This window comes from Acipenser ruthenus, unplaced genomic scaffold (genome assembly GCF_902713425.1).
Source record: "Acipenser ruthenus unplaced genomic scaffold, fAciRut3.2 maternal haplotype, whole genome shotgun sequence".
Taxonomy (NCBI): Eukaryota; Metazoa; Chordata; class Actinopteri; order Acipenseriformes; family Acipenseridae; genus Acipenser; species Acipenser ruthenus.
Window position 1 is genome coordinate 1 of NW_026708734.1, and position 17,500 is coordinate 17,500.

The 17,500-nt window shown below is 49.3% G+C and overlaps 2 protein-coding genes across 5 annotated transcripts in view; both read left to right on the forward strand.

The window, feature by feature from the left end:
- Nucleotides 1-238: 238 nt before the first annotated feature.
- ift56 (intraflagellar transport 56) lies at nt 239-13,539 on the forward strand (the record flags this gene model as incomplete). Its single annotated transcript, XM_059021693.1, is given in 12 exon segments — nt 239-274; nt 276-314; nt 406-508; nt 2,528-2,583; nt 4,270-4,323; nt 10,588-10,651; nt 11,047-11,135; nt 11,303-11,386; nt 11,650-11,719; nt 12,288-12,394; nt 12,503-12,636; nt 13,076-13,539. Coding segments are annotated over 12 exon segments (948 nt in total), but the record flags the coding sequence as incomplete, so codon positions are not given.
- A 2,080-nt stretch (nt 13,540-15,619) lies between these two features.
- LOC131735603 (ubinuclein-2-like) overlaps nt 15,620-17,500 on the forward strand; it is a 21,471-nt gene continuing 19,590 nt past the window's right edge. For all 4 annotated transcript variants that reach the window (XR_009327588.1, XM_059021690.1, XM_059021692.1 and 1 more), the window contains exon 1: nt 15,620-16,546. Coding sequence is in view for 3 of the 4 variants with exons in the window: in XM_059021690.1 (XP_058877673.1) it covers nt 16,274-16,546 (273 nt within the window). In the remaining variant the exon portion in view is untranslated. The remainder of the gene's footprint in view (nt 16,547-17,500) is intronic.

A 17,500-nucleotide genomic window follows, 5' to 3' on the forward strand; every position in this document is an offset into this window, starting at 1 on the left:
CTGCTATGAATGATTTTGATTGCTCTCTACCTCTCCTCTCTCTCCCTCCTCTCCTCTCCTCTCTCTCCCCTCTCCTCCTCTCTCCTCTCCCCTCTCTCTCCCCCCTCCCTCCCTCTCTCTCCTCTCCCTCCCCCCCCTCCCTCCCTCTCTCTCCCTCTCCCTCCTCCTCCCTCCCTCTCTCTCTCCTCTCTCTCTCCCTCCTCTCTCCCCCCTCCCTCTCTCTCTCCCTCTCTCTCAGGCTGAGTTGAAGACCCTGATTGATATCGCCTCCACCTCCCTTCGACTTCGCCAAAGAGCTCATCCGACACAACCTGGTGAGAATCGCTGTTTATTAAACATTTTTCTTTAAAAAATACTTTTTATGAATCCATAACCCCCCCCGTGATGCACGATCTGCCCCCCCAGGTGGTGTTTCGAGGAGGGGAGGGGGCTCTGCAGGTCCTGCCCCCCCTGATTGATGTCATTCCTGAAGCCAGACTGAACCTCGTAATCTATTACCTGAGACAAGGTGAGAGAGTCGATGCACAACACACTGTATAATACTGAGAGAGTCACTGTATAATACTGAGAGAGTCACTGTATAATACTGAGAGAGTCACTGTATAATACTGAGAGAGTCACTGTATAATACTGAGAGAGTCACTGTATAATACTGAGAGAGTCACTGTATAATACTGAGAGAGTCACTGTATAATACTGAGAGAGTCACTGTATAATACTGAGAGAGTCACTGTATAATACTGAGAGAGTCACTGTATAATACTGAGAGAGTCACTGTATAATACTGAGAGTCACTGTATAATACTGAGAGAGTCACTGTATAATACTGAGAGAGTCACTGCATAATACTGAGAGTCACTGTATAATACTGAGAGAGGCACTGTATAATACTGAGAGAGTCACTGTATAATACTGAGAGAGTCACTGAATAATACTGAGAGAGTCACTGTGTAATACTGAGAGTCACTGTATAATACTGAGAGAGTCACTGTATAATACTGAGAGAGTCACTGCATAATACTGAGAGTGGCACTGTATAATACTGAGAGAGGCACTGTATAATACTGAGAGAGTCACTGTATAATACTGAGAGAGTCACTGTGTAATACTGAGAGAGTCACTGTGTAATACTGAGAGAGTCACTGTATAATACTGAGAGAGTCACTGTATAACACTGAGAGAGTCACTGTATAACACTGAGAGAGTCACTGTATAATACTGAGGGTCACTGTATAATACTGAGAGAGGCACTGTATAACACTGAGAGAGTCACTGTATAATACTGAGAGAGTCACTGTATAATACTGAGGGTCACTGTATAATACTGAGAGAGGCACTGTATAACACTGAGAGAGTCACTGTATAATACTGAGAGAGTCACTGAATAATACTGAGAGAGTCACTGTGTAATACTGAGAGAGTCACTGTATAATACTGAGAGAGTCACTGTATAATACTGAGAGTCACTGTATAATACTGAGAGTCGCTGTATAATACTGAGAGAGTCACTGTATAACACTGAGAGAGGCACTGTATAATACTGAGAGAGACACTGTATAATACTGAGAGAGTCACTGTATAATACTGAGAGAGTCACTGTATAATACTGAGAGTCACTGTATAATACTGAGAGAGTCACTGTATAATATTGAGAGTCACTGTATAATACTGAGAGAGTCACTGTATAATACTGAGAGTCACTGTATAACACTGAGAGAGTCACTGTATAATACTGAGAGAGTCACTGTATAACACTGAGAGAGTCACTGTATAATACTGAGAGAGTCACTGTATAATACTGAGAGAGTCACTGTATAATACAGAGAGAGTCACTGTATAACACTGAGAGAGTCACTGTATAATACTGAGAGAGTCACTGTATAATACTGAGAGTCACTGTATAATACTGAGAGAGTCACTGTATAATACTGAGAGAGTCACTGTATAATACTGAGAGTCACTGTATAATACTGAGAGAGTCACTGAATAATACTGAGAGAGGCACTGTATAATACTGAGAGAGGCACTGTATAATACTGAGAGAGGCACTGTATAATACTGAGAGAGTCACTATAATACTGAGAGTCACTGTATAATACTGAGAGTCACTGTATAATACTGAGAGAGTCACTGTATAATACTGAGAGAGTCGCTGTATAATACTGAGAGAGTCACTGTATAATACTGAGAGTCACTGTATAATACTGAGAGAGTCACTGTGTAATACTGAGAGAGTCACTGTATAATACTGAGAGAGTCACTGAATAATACTGAGAGAGTCACTGTATAATACTGAGAGAGTCACTGCATAATACTGAGAGAGTCACTGTATAATACTGAGAGAGTCACTGTATAATACTGAGAGAGTCACTGTATAATACTGAGAGAGTCGCTGTATAATACTGAGAGAGTCACTGTATAATACTGAGAGAGTCACTGTATAATATTGTCTACACTGTGAATCTCTGTACAGTAGTGTCTGGTGTTTAATGATGCCGACAGTTGCTTCTTATCTTCTCCTTCCTAGATGACGTGCAGGAAGCCTACAATCTCATCAAAGACATGGAGCCTTCCACCCCACAGGTGAGACAAACACAGGGACTGTGAGAGAGAAATCAGAGCCCTGCACAAACACAGGGACTGTGATAGAGAAATCAGAGCCCTGCACAAACACACGGGGACTGTGATAGAGAAATCAGAGCCCTGCACAAACACAGGGACTGTGAGAGAGAAATCAGAGCCCTGCACAAACACACAGGGACTGTGAGAGAGAAATCAGAGCCCTGCACAAACACACAGGGACTGTGAGAGAGAAATCAGAGCCCTGCACAAACACACAGGGACTGTGAGAGAGAAATCAGAGCCCTGCACAAACACACAGGGACTGTGATAGAGAAATCAGAGCCCTGCACAAACACACAGGGACTGTGTGAGAGAAATCAGAGCCCTGCACAAACACACAGGTACTGTGAGAGAGAAATCAGAGCCCTGCACAAAAACACAGGGACTGTGAGAGAGAAATCAGAGCCCTGCACAAACACACAGGGACTGTGAGAGAGAAATCAGAGCCCTGCACAAACACACAGGGACTGTGAGAGAGAAATCAGAGCCCTGCACAAACACAGGGACTGTGATAGAGAAATCAGAGCCCTGCACAAACACAGGGACTGTGATAGAGAAATCAGAGCCCTGCATAAACACAGGGACTGTGAGAGAGAAATCAGAGCCCTGCACAAACACACAGGTACTGTGAGAGAGAAATCAGAGCCCTGCACAAACACACAGGGACTGTGAGAGAGAAATCAGAGCCCTGCACAAACACACAGGGACTGTGAGAGAGAAATCAGAGCCCTGCACAAACACACAGGGACTGTGAGAGAGAAATCAGAGCCCTGCACAAACACAGGGACTGTGATAGAGAAATCAGAGCCCTGCATAAACACAGGGACTGTGAGAGAGAAATCAGAGCCCTGCACAAACACACAGGTACTGTGAGAGAGAAATCAGAGCCCTGCACAAACACACAGGGACTGTGAGAGAGAAATCAGAGCCCTGCACAAACACACAGGGACTGTGAGAGAGAAATCAGAGCCCTGCACAAACACACAGGGACTGTGAGAGAGAAATCAGAGCCCTGCACAAACACACAGGGACTGTGATAGAGAAATCGGAGCTCTGCACAAACACAGGGACTGTGATAGAGAAATCAGAGCCCTGCACAAACACACAGGGACTGTGAGAGAGAAATCAGAGCCCTGCACAAACACACAGGGACTGTGAGAGAGAAATCAGAGCCCTGCACAAACACACAGGGACTGTGAGAGAGAAATCAGAGCCCTGCACAAACACACAGGGACTGTGAGAGAGAAATCAGAGCCCTGCACAAACACAGGGACTGTGAGAGAGAAATCAGAGCCCTGCACAAACACACAGGGACTGTGAGAGAGAAATCAGAGCCCTGCACAAACACACAGGGACTGTGAGAGAGAAATCAGAGCCCTGCACAAACACACAGGGACTGTGATAGAGAAATCAGAGCCCTGCACAAACACACAGGGACTGTGAGAGAGAAATCAGAGCCCTGCATAAACACACAGGGACTGTGAGAGAGAAATCAGAGCCCTGCACAAACACACAGGGACTGTGAGAGAGAAATCAGAGCCCTGCACAAACACACAGGGACTGTGAGAGAGAAATCAGAGCCCTGCACAAACACACAGGGACTGCATTGGGAATAAGATCTGACCTCCCTCTCTCTCCCCCTCTCAGGAGTACATTCTGAAGGGAGTGGTGAATGCAGCATTAGGGCAGGAGATGGGGTCGGTGAGTTTACATTTACACCAGCCTGACTTCACTGTGTGAGCGTGTGTGTGCGTGCGTGTGTCAGTGTGTGTGATGGAGGCTCTGTGTGGAGGGTGACTGTGTTTCTAATCTCTCTGTTTGTTCTCTCGTGTGTCAGTGTGTGTGATGGAGGCTCTGTGTGGAGGGTGACTGTGTTTCTAATCTCTCTGTTTGTTCTCTCGTGTGTCAGTGTGTGTGATGGAGGCTCTGCGTGGAGGGTGACTGTGTTTCTAATCTCTCTGTTTGTTCTCTCGTGTGTCAGTGTGTGTGATGGAGGCTCTGTGTGGAGGGTGACTGTGTTTCTAATCTCTCTGTTCTCTCGTGTGTCAGTGTGTGTGATGGAGGCTCTGTGTGGAGGGTGACTGTGTTTCTAATCTCTCTGTTTGTTCTCTCGTGTGTCAGTGTGTGTGATGGAGGCTCTGCGTGGAGGGTGACTGTGTTTCTAATCTCTCTGTCTGTTCTCTCGTGTGTCAGTGTGTGTGATGGAGGCTCTGTGTGGAGGGTGACTGTGTTTCTAATCTCTCTGTCTGTTCTCTCGTGTGTCAGTGTGTGTGATGGAGGCTCTGCGTGGAGGGTGACTGTGTTTCTAATCTCTCTGTTTGTTCTCTCGTGTGTCAGTGTGTGTGATGGAGGCTCTGCGTGGAGGGTGACTGTGTTTCTAATCTCTCTGTTCTCTCGTGTGTCAGTGTGTGTGATGGAGGCTCTGCGTGGAGGGTGACTGTGTTTCTAATCTCTCTGTTTGTTCTCTCGTGTGTCAGTGTGTGTGATGGAGGCTCTGTGTGGAGGGTGACTGTGTTTCTAATCTCTCTGTTCTCTCGTGTGTCAGTGTGTGTGATGGAGGCTCTGTGTGGAGGGTGACTGTGTTTCTAATCTCTCTGTTTGTTCTCTCGTGTGTCAGTGTGTGTGATGGAGGCTCTGTGTGGAGGGTGACTGTGTTTCTAATCTCTCTGTCTGTTCTCTCGTGTGTCAGTGTGTGTGATGGAGGCTCTGCGTGGAGGGTGACTGTGTTTCTAATCTCTCTGTTTGTTCTCTCGTGTGTCAGTGTGTGTGATGGAGGCTCTGCGTGGAGGGTGACTGTGTTTCTAATCTCTCTGTTTGTTCTCTCGTGTGTCAGTGTGTGTGATGGAGGCTCTGTGTGGAGGGTGACTGTGTTTCTAATCTCTCTGTTCTCTCGTGTGTCAGTGTGTGTGATGGAGGCTCTGTGTGGAGGGTGACTGTGTTTCTAATCTCTCTGTTTGTTCTCTCGTGTGTCAGTGTGTGTGATGGAGGCTCTGTGTGGAGGGTGACTGTGTTTCTAATCTCTCTGTTTGTTCTCTCGTGTGTCAGTGTGTGTGATGGAGGCTCTGTGTGGAGGGTGACTGTGTTTCTAATCTCTCTGTTCTCTCGTGTGTCAGTGTGTGTGATGGAGGCTCTGTGTGGAGGGTGACTGTGTTTCTAATCTCTCTGTTTGTTCTCTCGTGTGTCAGTGTGTGTGATGGAGGCTCTGTGTGGAGGGTGACTGTGTTTCTAATCTCTGTCTGTTCTCTCGTGTGTCAGTGTGTGTGATGGAGGCTCTGTGTGGAGGGTGACTGTGTTTCTAATCTCTCTGTTTGTTCTCTCGTGTGTCAGTGTGTGTGATGGAGGCTCTGTGTGGAGGGTGACTGTGTTTCTAATCTCTCTGTTTGTTCTCTCGTGTGTCAGTGTGTGTGATGGAGGCTCTGCGTGGAGGGTGACTGTGTTTCTAATCTCTCTGTTCTCTCGTGTGTCAGTGTGTGTGATGGAGGCTCTGCGTGGAGGGTGACTGTGTTTCTAATCTCTCTGTTTGTTCTCTCGTGTGTCAGTGTGTGTGATGGAGGCTCTGCGTGGAGGGTGACTGTGTTTCTAATCTCTCTGTTCTCTCGTGTGTCAGTGTGTGTGATGGAGGCTCTGTGTGGAGGGTGACTGTGTTTCTAATCTCTCTGTTTGTTCTCTCGTGTGTCAGTGTGTGTGATGGAGGCTCTGTGTGGAGGGTGACTGTGTTTCTAATCTCTGTCTGTTCTCTCGTGTGTCAGTGTGTGTGATGGAGGCTCTGTGTGGAGGGTGACTGTGTTTCTAATCTCTCTGTTTGTTCTCTCGTGTGTCAGTGTGTGTGATGGAGGCTCTGTGTGGAGGGTGACTGTGTTTCTAATCTCTCTGTTTGTTCTCTCGTGTGTCAGTGTGTGTGATGGAGGCTCTGCGTGGAGGGTGACTGTGTTTCTAATCTCTCTGTTCTCTCGTGTGTCAGTGTGTGTGATGGAGGCTCTGCGTGGAGGGTGACTGTGTTTCTAATCTCTCTGTTTGTTCTCTCGTGTGTCAGTGTGTGTGATGGAGGCTCTGCGTGGAGGGTGACTGTGTTTCTAATCTCTCTGTTCTCTCGTGTGTCAGTGTGTGTGATGGAGGCTCTGTGTGGAGGGTGACTGTGTTTCTAATCTCTCTGTTTGTTCTCTCGTGTGTCAGTGTGTGTGATGGAGGCTCTGTGTGGAGGGTGACTGTGTTTCTAATCTCTCTGTTTGTTCTCTCGTGTGTCAGTGTGTGTGATGGAGGCTCTGTGTGGAGGGTGACTGTTTCTAATCTCTCTGTTCTCTCGTGTGTCAGTGTGTGTGATGGAGGCTCTGTGTGGAGGGTGACTGTGTTTCTAATCTCTCTGTTTGTTCTCTCGTGTGTCAGTGTGTGTGATGGAGGCTCTGTGTGGAGGGTGACTGTGTTTCTAATCTCTCTGTTTGTTCTCTCGTGTGTCAGTGTGTGTGATGGAGGCTCTGTGTGGAGGGTGACTGTGTTTCTAATCTCTCTGTTTGTTCTCTCGTGTGTCAGTGTGTGTGATGGAGGCTCTGTGTGGAGGGTGACTGTGTTTCTAATCTCTCTGTTTGTTCTCTCGTGTGTCAGTGTGTGTGATGGAGGCTCTGTGTGGAGGGTGACTGTGTTTCTAATCTCTCTGTTTGTTCTCTCGTGTGTCAGTGTGTGTGATGGAGGCTCTGTGTGGAGGGTGACTGTGTTTCTAATCTCTCTGTTTGTTCTCTCGTGTGTCAGTGTGTGTGATGGAGGCTCTGTGTGGAGGGTGACTGTGTTTCTAATCTCTCTGTTTGTTCTCTCGTGTGTCAGTGTGTGTGATGGAGGCTCTGTGTGGAGGGTGACTGTGTTTCTAATCTCTCTGTTTGTTCTCTCGTGTGTCAGTGTGTGTGATGGAGGCTCTGTGTGGAGGGTGACTGTGTTTCTAATCTCTCTGTTTGTTCTCTCGTGTGTCAGTGTGTGTGATGGAGGCTCTGTGTGGAGGGTGACTGTGTTTCTAATCCCTCTGTTTGTTCTCTCGTGTGTCAGTGTGTGTGATGGAGGCTCTGTGTGGAGGGTGACTGTGTTTCTAATCTCTCTGTTTGTTCTCTCGTGTGTCAGTGTGTGTGATGGAGGCTCTGTGTGGAGGGTGACTGTGTTTCTAATCTCTCTGTTTGTTCTCTCGTGTGTCAGTGTGTGTGATGGAGGCTCTGTGTGGAGGGTGACTGTGTTTCTAATCTCTCTGTTTGTTCTCTCGTGTGTCAGTGTGTGTGATGGAGGCTCTGCGTGGAGGGTGACTGTGTTTCTTATCTCTCTGTTCTCTCGTGTGTCAGTGTGTGTGATGGAGGCTCTGTGTGGAGGGTGACTGTGTTTCTAATCTCTCTGTTTGTTCTCTCGTGTGTCAGTGTGTGTGATGGAGGCTCTGTGTGGAGGGTGACTGTGTTTCTAATCTCTCTGTTTGTTCTCTCGTGTGTCAGTGTGTGTGATGGAGGCTCTGTGTGGAGGGTGACTGTGTTTCTAATCCCTCTGTTTGTTCTCTCGTGTGTCAGTGTGTGTGATGGAGGCTCTGTGTGGAGGGTGACTGTGTTTCTAATCTCTCTGTTCTCTCGTGTGTCAGTGTGTGTGATGGAGGCTCTGTGTGGAGGGTGACTGTGTTTCTAATCTCTCTGTTTGTTCTCTCGTGTGTCAGTGTGTGTGATGGAGGCTCTGCGTGGAGGGTGACTGTGTTTCTAATCTCTCTGTTTGTTCTCGTGTGTCAGTGTGTGTGATGGAGGCTCTGTGTGGAGGGTGACTGTGTTTCTAATCTCTCTGTTCTCTCGTGTGTCAGTGTGTGTGATGGAGGCTCTGTGTGGAGGGTGACTGTGTTTCTAATCTCTCTGTTTGTTCTCTCGTGTGTCAGTGTGTGTGATGGAGGCTCTGTGTGGAGGGTGACTGTGTTTCTAATCTCTCTGTTTGTTCTCTCGTGTGTCAGTGTGTGTGATGGAGGCTCTGTGTGGAGGGTGACTGTGTTTCTAATCTCTCTGTCTGTTCTCTCGTGTGTCAGTGTGTGTGATGGAGGCTCTGTGTGGAGGGTGACTGTGTTTCTAATCTCTCTGTTTGTTCTCTCGTGTGTCAGTGTGTGTGATGGAGGCTCTGCGTGGAGGGTGACTGTGTTTCTAATCTCTCTGTTTGTTCTCTCGTGTGTCAGTGTGTGTGATGGAGGCTCTGTGTGGAGGGTGACTGTGTTTCTAATCTCTCTGTTTGTTCTCTCGTGTGTCAGTGTGTGTGATGGAGGCTCTGTGTGGAGGGTGACTGTGTTTCTAATCTCTCTGTCTGTTCTCTCGTGTGTCAGTGTGTGTGATGGAGGCTCTGTGTGGAGGGTGACTGTGTTTCTAATCTCTCTGTTTGTTCTCTCGTGTGTCAGTGTGTGTGATGGAGGCTCTGTGTGGAGGGTGACTGTGTTTCTAATCTCTCTGTTTGTTCTCTCGTGTGTCAGTGTGTGTGATGGAGGCTCTGTGTGGAGGGTGACTGTGTTTCTAATCTCTCTGTTTGTTCTCTCGTGTGTCAGTGTGTGTGATGGAGGCTCTGCGTGGAGGGTGACTGTGTTTCTAATCTCTCTGTTTGTTCTCTCGTGTGTCAGTGTGTGTGATGGAGGCTCTGTGTGGAGGGTGACTGTGTTTCTCATCTCTCTGTTTGTTCTCTCGTGTGTCAGTGTGTGTGATGGAGGCTCTGTGTGGAGGGTGACTGTGTTTCTAATCTCTCTGTTTGTTCTCTCGTGTGTCAGTGTGTGTGATGGAGGCTCTGCGTGGAGGGTGACTGTGTTTCTAATCTCTCTGTTTGTTCTCTCGTGTGTCAGTGTGTGTGATGGAGGCTCTGTGTGGAGGGTGACTGTGTTTCTAATCTCTCTGTCTGTTCTCTCGTGTGTCAGTGTGTGTGATGGAGGCTCTGTGTGGAGGGTGACTGTGTTTCTAATCTCTCTGTTTGTTCTCTCGTGTGTCAGTGTGTGTGATGGAGGCTCTGTGTGGAGGGTGACTGTGTTTCTAATCCCTCTGTTTGTTCTCTCGTGTGTCAGTGTGTGTGATGGAGGCTCTGTGTGGAGGGTGACTGTGTTTCTAATCTCTCTGTTTGTTCTCTCGTGTGTCAGTGTGTGTGATGGAGGCTCTGTGTGGAGGGTGACTGTGTTTCTAATCTCTCTGTTTGTTCTCTCGTGTGTCAGTGTGTGTGATGGAGGCTCTGCGTGGAGGGTGACTGTGTTTCTAATCTCTCTGTTTGTTCTCTCGTGTGTCAGTGTGTGTGATGGAGGCTCTGTGTGGAGGGTGACTGTGTTTCTAATCTCTCTGTTTGTTCTCTCGTGTGTCAGTGTGTGTGATGGAGGCTCTGTGTGGAGGGTGACTGTGTTTCTCATCTCTCTGTTTGTTCTCTCGTGTGTCAGTGTGTGTGATGGAGGCTCTGTGTGGAGGGTGACTGTGTTTCTAATCTCTCTGTTTGTTCTCTCGTGTGTCAGTGTGTGTGATGGAGGCTCTGTGTGGAGGGTGACTGTGTTTCTAATCTCTCTGTTTGTTCTCTCGTGTGTCAGTGTGTGTGATGGAGGCTCTGTGTGGAGGGTGACTGTGTTTCTAATCTCTCTGTTTGTTCTCTTGTGTGTCAGTGTGTGTGATGGAGGCTCTGTGTGGAGGGTGACTGTGTTTCTAATCTCTCTGTTTGTTCTCTCGTGTGTCAGTGTGTGTGATGGAGGCTCTGTGTGGAGGGTGACTGTGTTTCTAATCTCTCTGTTCTCTCGTGTGTCTGTGTGTGTGATGGAGGCTCTGTGTGGAGGGTGACTGTGTTTCTAATCTCTCTGTTTGTTCTCTCGTGTGTCAGTGTGTGTGATGGAGGCTCTGTGTGGAGGGTGACTGTGTTTCTAATCTCTCTGTTTGTTCTCTCGTGTGTCAGTGTGTGTGATGGAGGCTCTGTGTGGAGGGTGACTGTGTTTCTAATCTCTCTGTTTGTTCTCTTGTCTCTCAGAGGGATCATCTCAAGATCGCTCAGCAGTTCTTCCAGCTCGTGGGCGGCTCAGCCAGCGAGTGCGGTGAGGGGTTCTAGATTGTTCTGCGGGCTCTAGAATGTCGTGTCGTGGGGTTCTGGACCCTCCTCTGGAACACGTTCGAGAATGACAGCAATAATGTGCTGGACTCTCGCTCTCGTTTTGTGTATAATAATGACCTCTCTCTCTCCCCCCCTCCTCTCCCCCCTCTCTCCCCCTCTCCCCCTCTCCCCCCCCTCCCATTCTCCCGCTCCCCCGCTCCCTCTCTCTCTCCCCCCCTCACCCCCTCCCCCTTCCCTCCTCCCTCCCCCTCTCTCCCCTTCTCCCGCTCCTCTCACCCCCTCTCCCCCTCCTCTCACCCCCGCTCCCCCGCTCCCTCTCTCTCCCCCCCCCCTCTCTCCTGCTCCCCCGCTCCCTCTCTCTCTCCCTCTCTCTCTCAGACACTATTCCTGGAAGGCAGTGCATGGCTTCGTGCTTCTTCCTGCTCAAGCAGTTTGAAGACGTCCTCATCTACCTGAACTCTGTCAAGGTGGGTGCGGCTCAGCGCAGTTACAGGCGCTGCTATTGATTATCCATCGATTATCGCTGATGATTGATTACCGATGGGCCTCCCCTCCCCTCCCTCTCTCTCTCTCTCTCTCTCTCTCTCTCTCTCTCTCTCTCTCTCTCTCTCTCTCTCTCTCTCTCTCCTGGCAGAGTTATTTCTATAATGACGACATGTTCAACTTTAACTACGCCCAGGCCAAGGCAGCCGTGGGCAACTACAAGGAGGCAGAGGAGGTGGGTGAGCAGCGATTATTGATCGTGCGGAGGGTTATTGATTATTGATCGTGCGGAGGGTTATTGATTATTGATCGTGCGGAGGGTTATTGATTATTGATCGTGCGGAGGGTTATTGATTATTGATCGTGCGGAGGGTTATTGATTATTGATCGTGCGGAGGGTTATTGATTATTGATCGTGTGGAGGGTTATTGATTGTGGATGGTTTGGGGAGCAGTGTGTTGAGGTCGTTGACAGGCGTGGTTCTCGTGTCATTGCCAGGTGTTTCTGCTGATTCAGAGTGAGAAGATCCGGTCTGACTACACCTACCTGAGCTGGCTGTGCCGTTGCTGTGAGTACCTGACCCAACCCAGACCCATTACAACACAGCACTGCACTGGAGCCAGACCCATTACAACACTGCACTGCACTGGAGCCAGACCCATTACAACACAGCACTGCACTGGAGCCAGACCCATTACAACACTGCACTGCACTGGAGCCAGACCCATTACAACACAGCAGTGCACTGGAGCCAGACCCATTACAACACTGCAGTGCACTGGAGCCAGACCCATTACAACACTGCACTGCACTGGAGCCAGACCCATTACAACACAGCACTGCACTGGAGCCAGACCCATTACAACACTGCACTGCACTGGAGCCAGACCCATTACAACACAGCAGTGCACTGGAGCCAGACCCATTACAACACAGCACTGCACTGGAGCCAGACCCATTACAACACTGCACTGCACTGGAGCCAGACCCATTACAACACTGCAGTGCACTGGAGCCAGACCCATTACAACACAGCACTGCACTGGAGCCAGACCTTGGTTATTGACTCGTTGCTTGTTCGCTCGCTTGCTGGTTATTGACTCCCTCCTTTCTCTCGATCCCTGATCTCCTGACAGACATCATGAATAAGAAACCTCGCCAGGCCTGGGAGCTGTACCTGAAGATGGAGACGTCGGCCGAGTCCTTCAGTCTGCTGCAGCTCATCGCAAACGAGTGCTACAAGGTGAGAGGCTGAACCCTGACCCTGACCCTGAGCCTGACCCCGACCCTCACCTTCACCCCGACCCTGACCCTGACCCCGACCCTCACCCTGACCCTGACCTCTTTTCAGATGGGTCAGTTCTATTACTCTGCGAAGGCCTTCGATGTTCTGGAGAGGCTCGACCCGAACCCGGAGTTCTGGGAGGGGAAGCGGGGAGCCTGCGTGGGGATCTTCCAGATGATACTGGCTGGGAAAGAGCCCAGGTGAGGCAGCCTGTGAGTGCGTGTGTGCGTGTGTGTGCCTGTCTCAGCGTGTGTGTGTGTGTCTGTGTATGTGCCTGTCTCAGCGTGTGTGTGTGTGTCTCAGCGTGTGTGTGTGTGTCTCAGCGTGTGTGTGTGTGAGTGTGGGTCTCACTCTATCTCAGTGTGGGTCTCACTCTATCTCAGTGTGGGTCTCACTATCTCAGTGTGTGTCTCACTCTATCTCAGTGTGGGTCTCACTCTATCTCAGTGTGGGTCTCACTCTATCTCAGTGTGGGTCTCACTCTATCTCAGTGTGGGTCTCACTCTATCTCAGTGTGGGTCTCACTATCTCAGTGTGTGTCTCACTCTATCTCAGTGTGGGTCTCACTCTATCTCAGTGTGTGTGTGTTCCTGTTTAATTGATCTTCTTGTCATGTCACTGGGTTGGTTGCTTTCTCAGGGAGACTCTTCGGGAGGTGCTGCCTCTGCTCCGGAACACAGGGAACCCGCAGGTCGAGTACATCATCCGAATACTGAAGAAATGGGGCAAAGAGAACCGGGTCGCTGTGTGAGGAGCACAAGACTGACCCGCCCACACTACAGAACTGAACCCGATCAAACCCTCCAGAACCCTGTACTAGAACAGAACGGACCAGCAGAACCATCAAAACCAGAACCACACTGAGACTCAGATACACCCACTACAAAACTGAACCCGATCAAACCCTCCAGAACCCTTTACTAGAACAGAACGGACCAGCTGACTCCAGCAGAACCAGCTCGCTCAGGACTGCCCAGGATTCTGTGTTCAGACTGGACTCAGACGTCTTTCTGTTCCTCTCTCACTTGAGCTGGTTTTCATCTCTGATTATTTGTGCTTCTAATCTAATTCCTGTGTTTAAATACAAAGTCATATTTTTAGCACACTGGCTCAAGGTGTTAACTTGTGAACAAAAATTAAAAAAATAACTATAGTGACACTGCTATGGCAGGTGAATCAGTCCCATGGTGTGCTATTGACAGTGCTATGGCAGGTGAATCAGTCCCATGGTGTGCTATTGACAGTGCTATGGCAGGTGAATCAGTCCCATGGTGTGCACCCTATTGACAGTGCTATGGCAGGTGAATCAGTCCCATGGTGTACACCCTATTGACAGTGCTATGGCAGGTGAATCAGTCCCATGGTGTGCACCCTATTGACAGTGCTATGGCAGGTGAATCAGTCCCATGGTGTGCTATTGACAGTGCTATGGCAGGTGAATCAGTCCCATGGTGTGCTATTGACAGTGCTATGGCAGGTGAATCAGTCCCATGCTGTGCTATTGACAATGCTATGGCAGGTAAATCAGTCCCATGCTGTGCTATTGACACTGCTATGGCAGGTGAATCAGTCCCATGGTGTGCTATTGACAGTGCTATGGCAGGTGAATCAGTCCCATGGTGTACACCCTATTGACAGTGCTATGGCAGGTGAATCAGTCCCATGGTGTACACCCTATTGACAGTGCTATGGCAGGTAAATCAGTCCCATGGTGTACATCCTATTGACAGTGCTATGGCAGGTGAATCAGTCCCATGGTGTACACCCTATTGACAGTGCTATGGCAGGTGAATCAGTCCCATGGTGTGCACCCTATTGACAGTGCTATGGCAGGTGAATCAGTCCCATGGTGTACACCCTATTGACAGTGCTATGGCAGGTGAATCAGTCCCATGGTGTACATCCTATTGACAGTGCTATGGCAGGTGAATCAGTCCCATGGTGTACATCCTATTGACAGTGCTATGGCAGGTGAATCAGTCCCATGGTGTGCACCCTATTGACAGTGCTATGGCAGGTGAATCAGTCCCATGGTGTGCACCCTATTGACAGTGCTATGGCAGGTGAATCAGTCCCATGGTGTGCACCCTATTGACAGTGCTATGGCAGGTGAATCAGTCCCATGGTGTGCACCCTATTGACAGTGCTATGGCAGGTGAATCAGTCCCATGGTGTACACCCCATTGACAGTGCTATGGCAGGTGAATCAGTCCCATGGTGTGCACCCTATTGACAGTGCTATGGCGTGCACCCTATTGACAGTGCTATGGCAGGTGAATCAGTCCCATGGTGTGCACCCTATTGACAGTGCTATGGCAGGTGAATCAGTCCCATGGTGTGCACCCTATTGACAGTGCTATGGCAGGTGAATCAGTCCCATGGTGTACACCCTATTGACAGTGCTATGGCAGGTGAATCAGTCCCATGGTGTGCACCCTATTGACAGTGCTATGGCAGGTGAATCAGTCCCATGGTGTACACCCTATTGACAGTGCTATGGCAGGTGAATCAGTCCCATGGTGTACACCCTATTGACAGTGCTATGGCAGGTGAATCAGTCCCATGGTGTACACCCTATTGACAGTGCTATGGCAGGTGAATCAGTCCCATGGTGTGCTATTGACACTGCTATGGCAGGTGAATCAGTCCCATGGTGTACATCCTATTGACAGTGCTATGGCAGGTGAATCAGTCCCATGGTGTACATCCTATTGACAGTGCTATGGCAGGTGAATCAGTCCCATGGTGTACATCCTATTGACAGTGCTATGGCAGGTGAATCAGTCCCATGGTGTGCACCCTATTGACAGTGCTATGGCAGGTGAATCAGTCCCATGGTGTACATCCTATTGACAGTGCTATGGCAGGTGAATCAGTCCCATGGTGTGCACCCTATTGACAGTGCTATGGCAGGTGAATCAGTCCCATGGTGTACACCCTATTGACAGTGCTGTGGCAGGTGAATCAGTCCCATGGTGTGCTATTGACAGTGCTATGGCAGGTGAATCAGTCCCATGGTGTACACCCCATTGACAGTGCTATGGCAGGTGAATCAGTCCCATGGTGTACACCCTATTGACAGTGCTATGGCAGGTGTCTGGTAATTTTTATTTCAAGGAATCTCAAGCGCTCAAGTTCTTTGACTACTCTCACTGCTGGAGACACCACATTATTATTATTATTATTATGATTATTATGAATAAACACCACGTGGTGTTGCGCACGTATTCGCTGCTGACGTGCTCCGCTCTTGTGTTTCCCGGGCAGCGCATCTGGTTTTATTTGGGGATGTTTGTTCTGTTTTTATTGGTGGATTTGTTTCCGAGGCTGTAATATAAACAAGATGCGAAACGATCAAGTACCCGGATTAATGACATAACCGGCTCGGTTCGGCTTGATCGTCTGTATTTATAATCTCTATGGTAAACCTGGGCGGGGCAAGCGAAGCCTTTCCTGCTTCCCGGTTGGCTGGGAACGGGCTTGAGGCGGGATCACTTCGAAACGTCACCCCCCTTTTCCACCACTCAGCGCCCACTGACGTCAGGGAACGTGCCCGCGCAGGCGCAGTGACGTCAATCCGTTCTTCAGTGTATTTACCTCTAGGCCAAGATGGCCGCCTTGTAGCAGCAGCGAGAAGCGAGAGAAGAAGAAGAAGAAGAACCGACGACAACTTTCACACACAAAAAAAGAAAGAAACTGGAAGTTATCGAGAGAGAAGCAGCGTCTTCTCGCCTGTTTGAAGTGTAAGCGGGACACATACAGAGCAGGGGGACTCTGAACCCCGCGACGCTGCTGATATAGTAACGCTGCGGACGAGGCGAGTTCAGATACTCAGCCATGGCGGAGCCGAGGAAGGTGGCCTTCATCACACTGTCGCCCCCGGATTCCCACAAGCGCTGCCGGGAGGACGAGCCGTGCAGCCCCGCGGCCCCGATGGCCAGCGGCAATAATATCTTCCCAGGCACAGGGACGGCGGCGGCGGCGGCGGCGGCGGACGGAGAGAAGGCTGCAGAGCGGCGCATCACCGTCCGGTTGAATCTCCGACTGTCCGAGCCGAGCGAGCAGGCGTCGGCCGAGTTTAACTACAGCGAGCTCGTCCAGTCGATACAGGTGAGCCGCTTTTAATCGGGTGTAACTTCCACACGGTAAGAGTTACACATTCCCACACCAACACACATCGAAACAGTCCCACACAAACAGCACCGCCCGCATGGACGCCTCACCTCTCCTAGTGGCTCTCTGCGCAGTTGGTGTCCCCCATTTTGACTTCTGCTTGTCCCTCGTCAGCCAGATCGCACTGCTGGAATGACTCGATTTCAAACTTAAAAGTGTTTTCTTTTAATATGTCATGCGTGTCTAGCACTGTAACGTTTGTGATGGGGCGCCTAAGAAACGTTATTTCCAATACATTTATCCAGTCTGAAGTCTGGAAAGTTCGCGGATAGCGTCCCTTTCTGAACTGGAGTTCAGGGTGTAGGGTGTTGCAGTTTGTACGTATCTCTGGTGCGCTTGCGTTGTGTGTTGAAGTGAATGCAGTTCTCAAGGTAACAGCATGACGTAATGTTGTTGAAGCTGACACCCTGGGATCCTTCAAGAAGCTGCTCGATGAGATTCTGGGATCAATAAGCTACTAACAACCGTTTTCTGGAACTACACTAATTAAAGCTGCACATGGCCTCGTTGTCCTGAAGTGTGTTAAACGCACACTATCTAGTTCAGTTTTGACCTCGGCAGCGTTTCTGGGTGTGAAAGCACCCCATCTCTATATACCAGCACAGGCAATCAGATTCCCAATCGCACAACAGTGTGATCCAGTCCAGGTTTCACTGCTACCAGCTTGATCAGCCCCCAGTGTGTCTAGCTAACAAGCTCAGGTGTGTCTTATTATTAAACTCCTAGTGAAACCAGGACTGGATCACAGTGCTGTGCAGCGGGAGTCTGATTCCCAGCCCTGTAGATAGACTTTGGTTGAAGGAGGTTTGTAGCTGATTTTATAGTGAAGAGAGCTGCAGGATATTGTTGGGAACTGTGGGATATTTAGACAGAGAGATCAGGGAGGGAAAT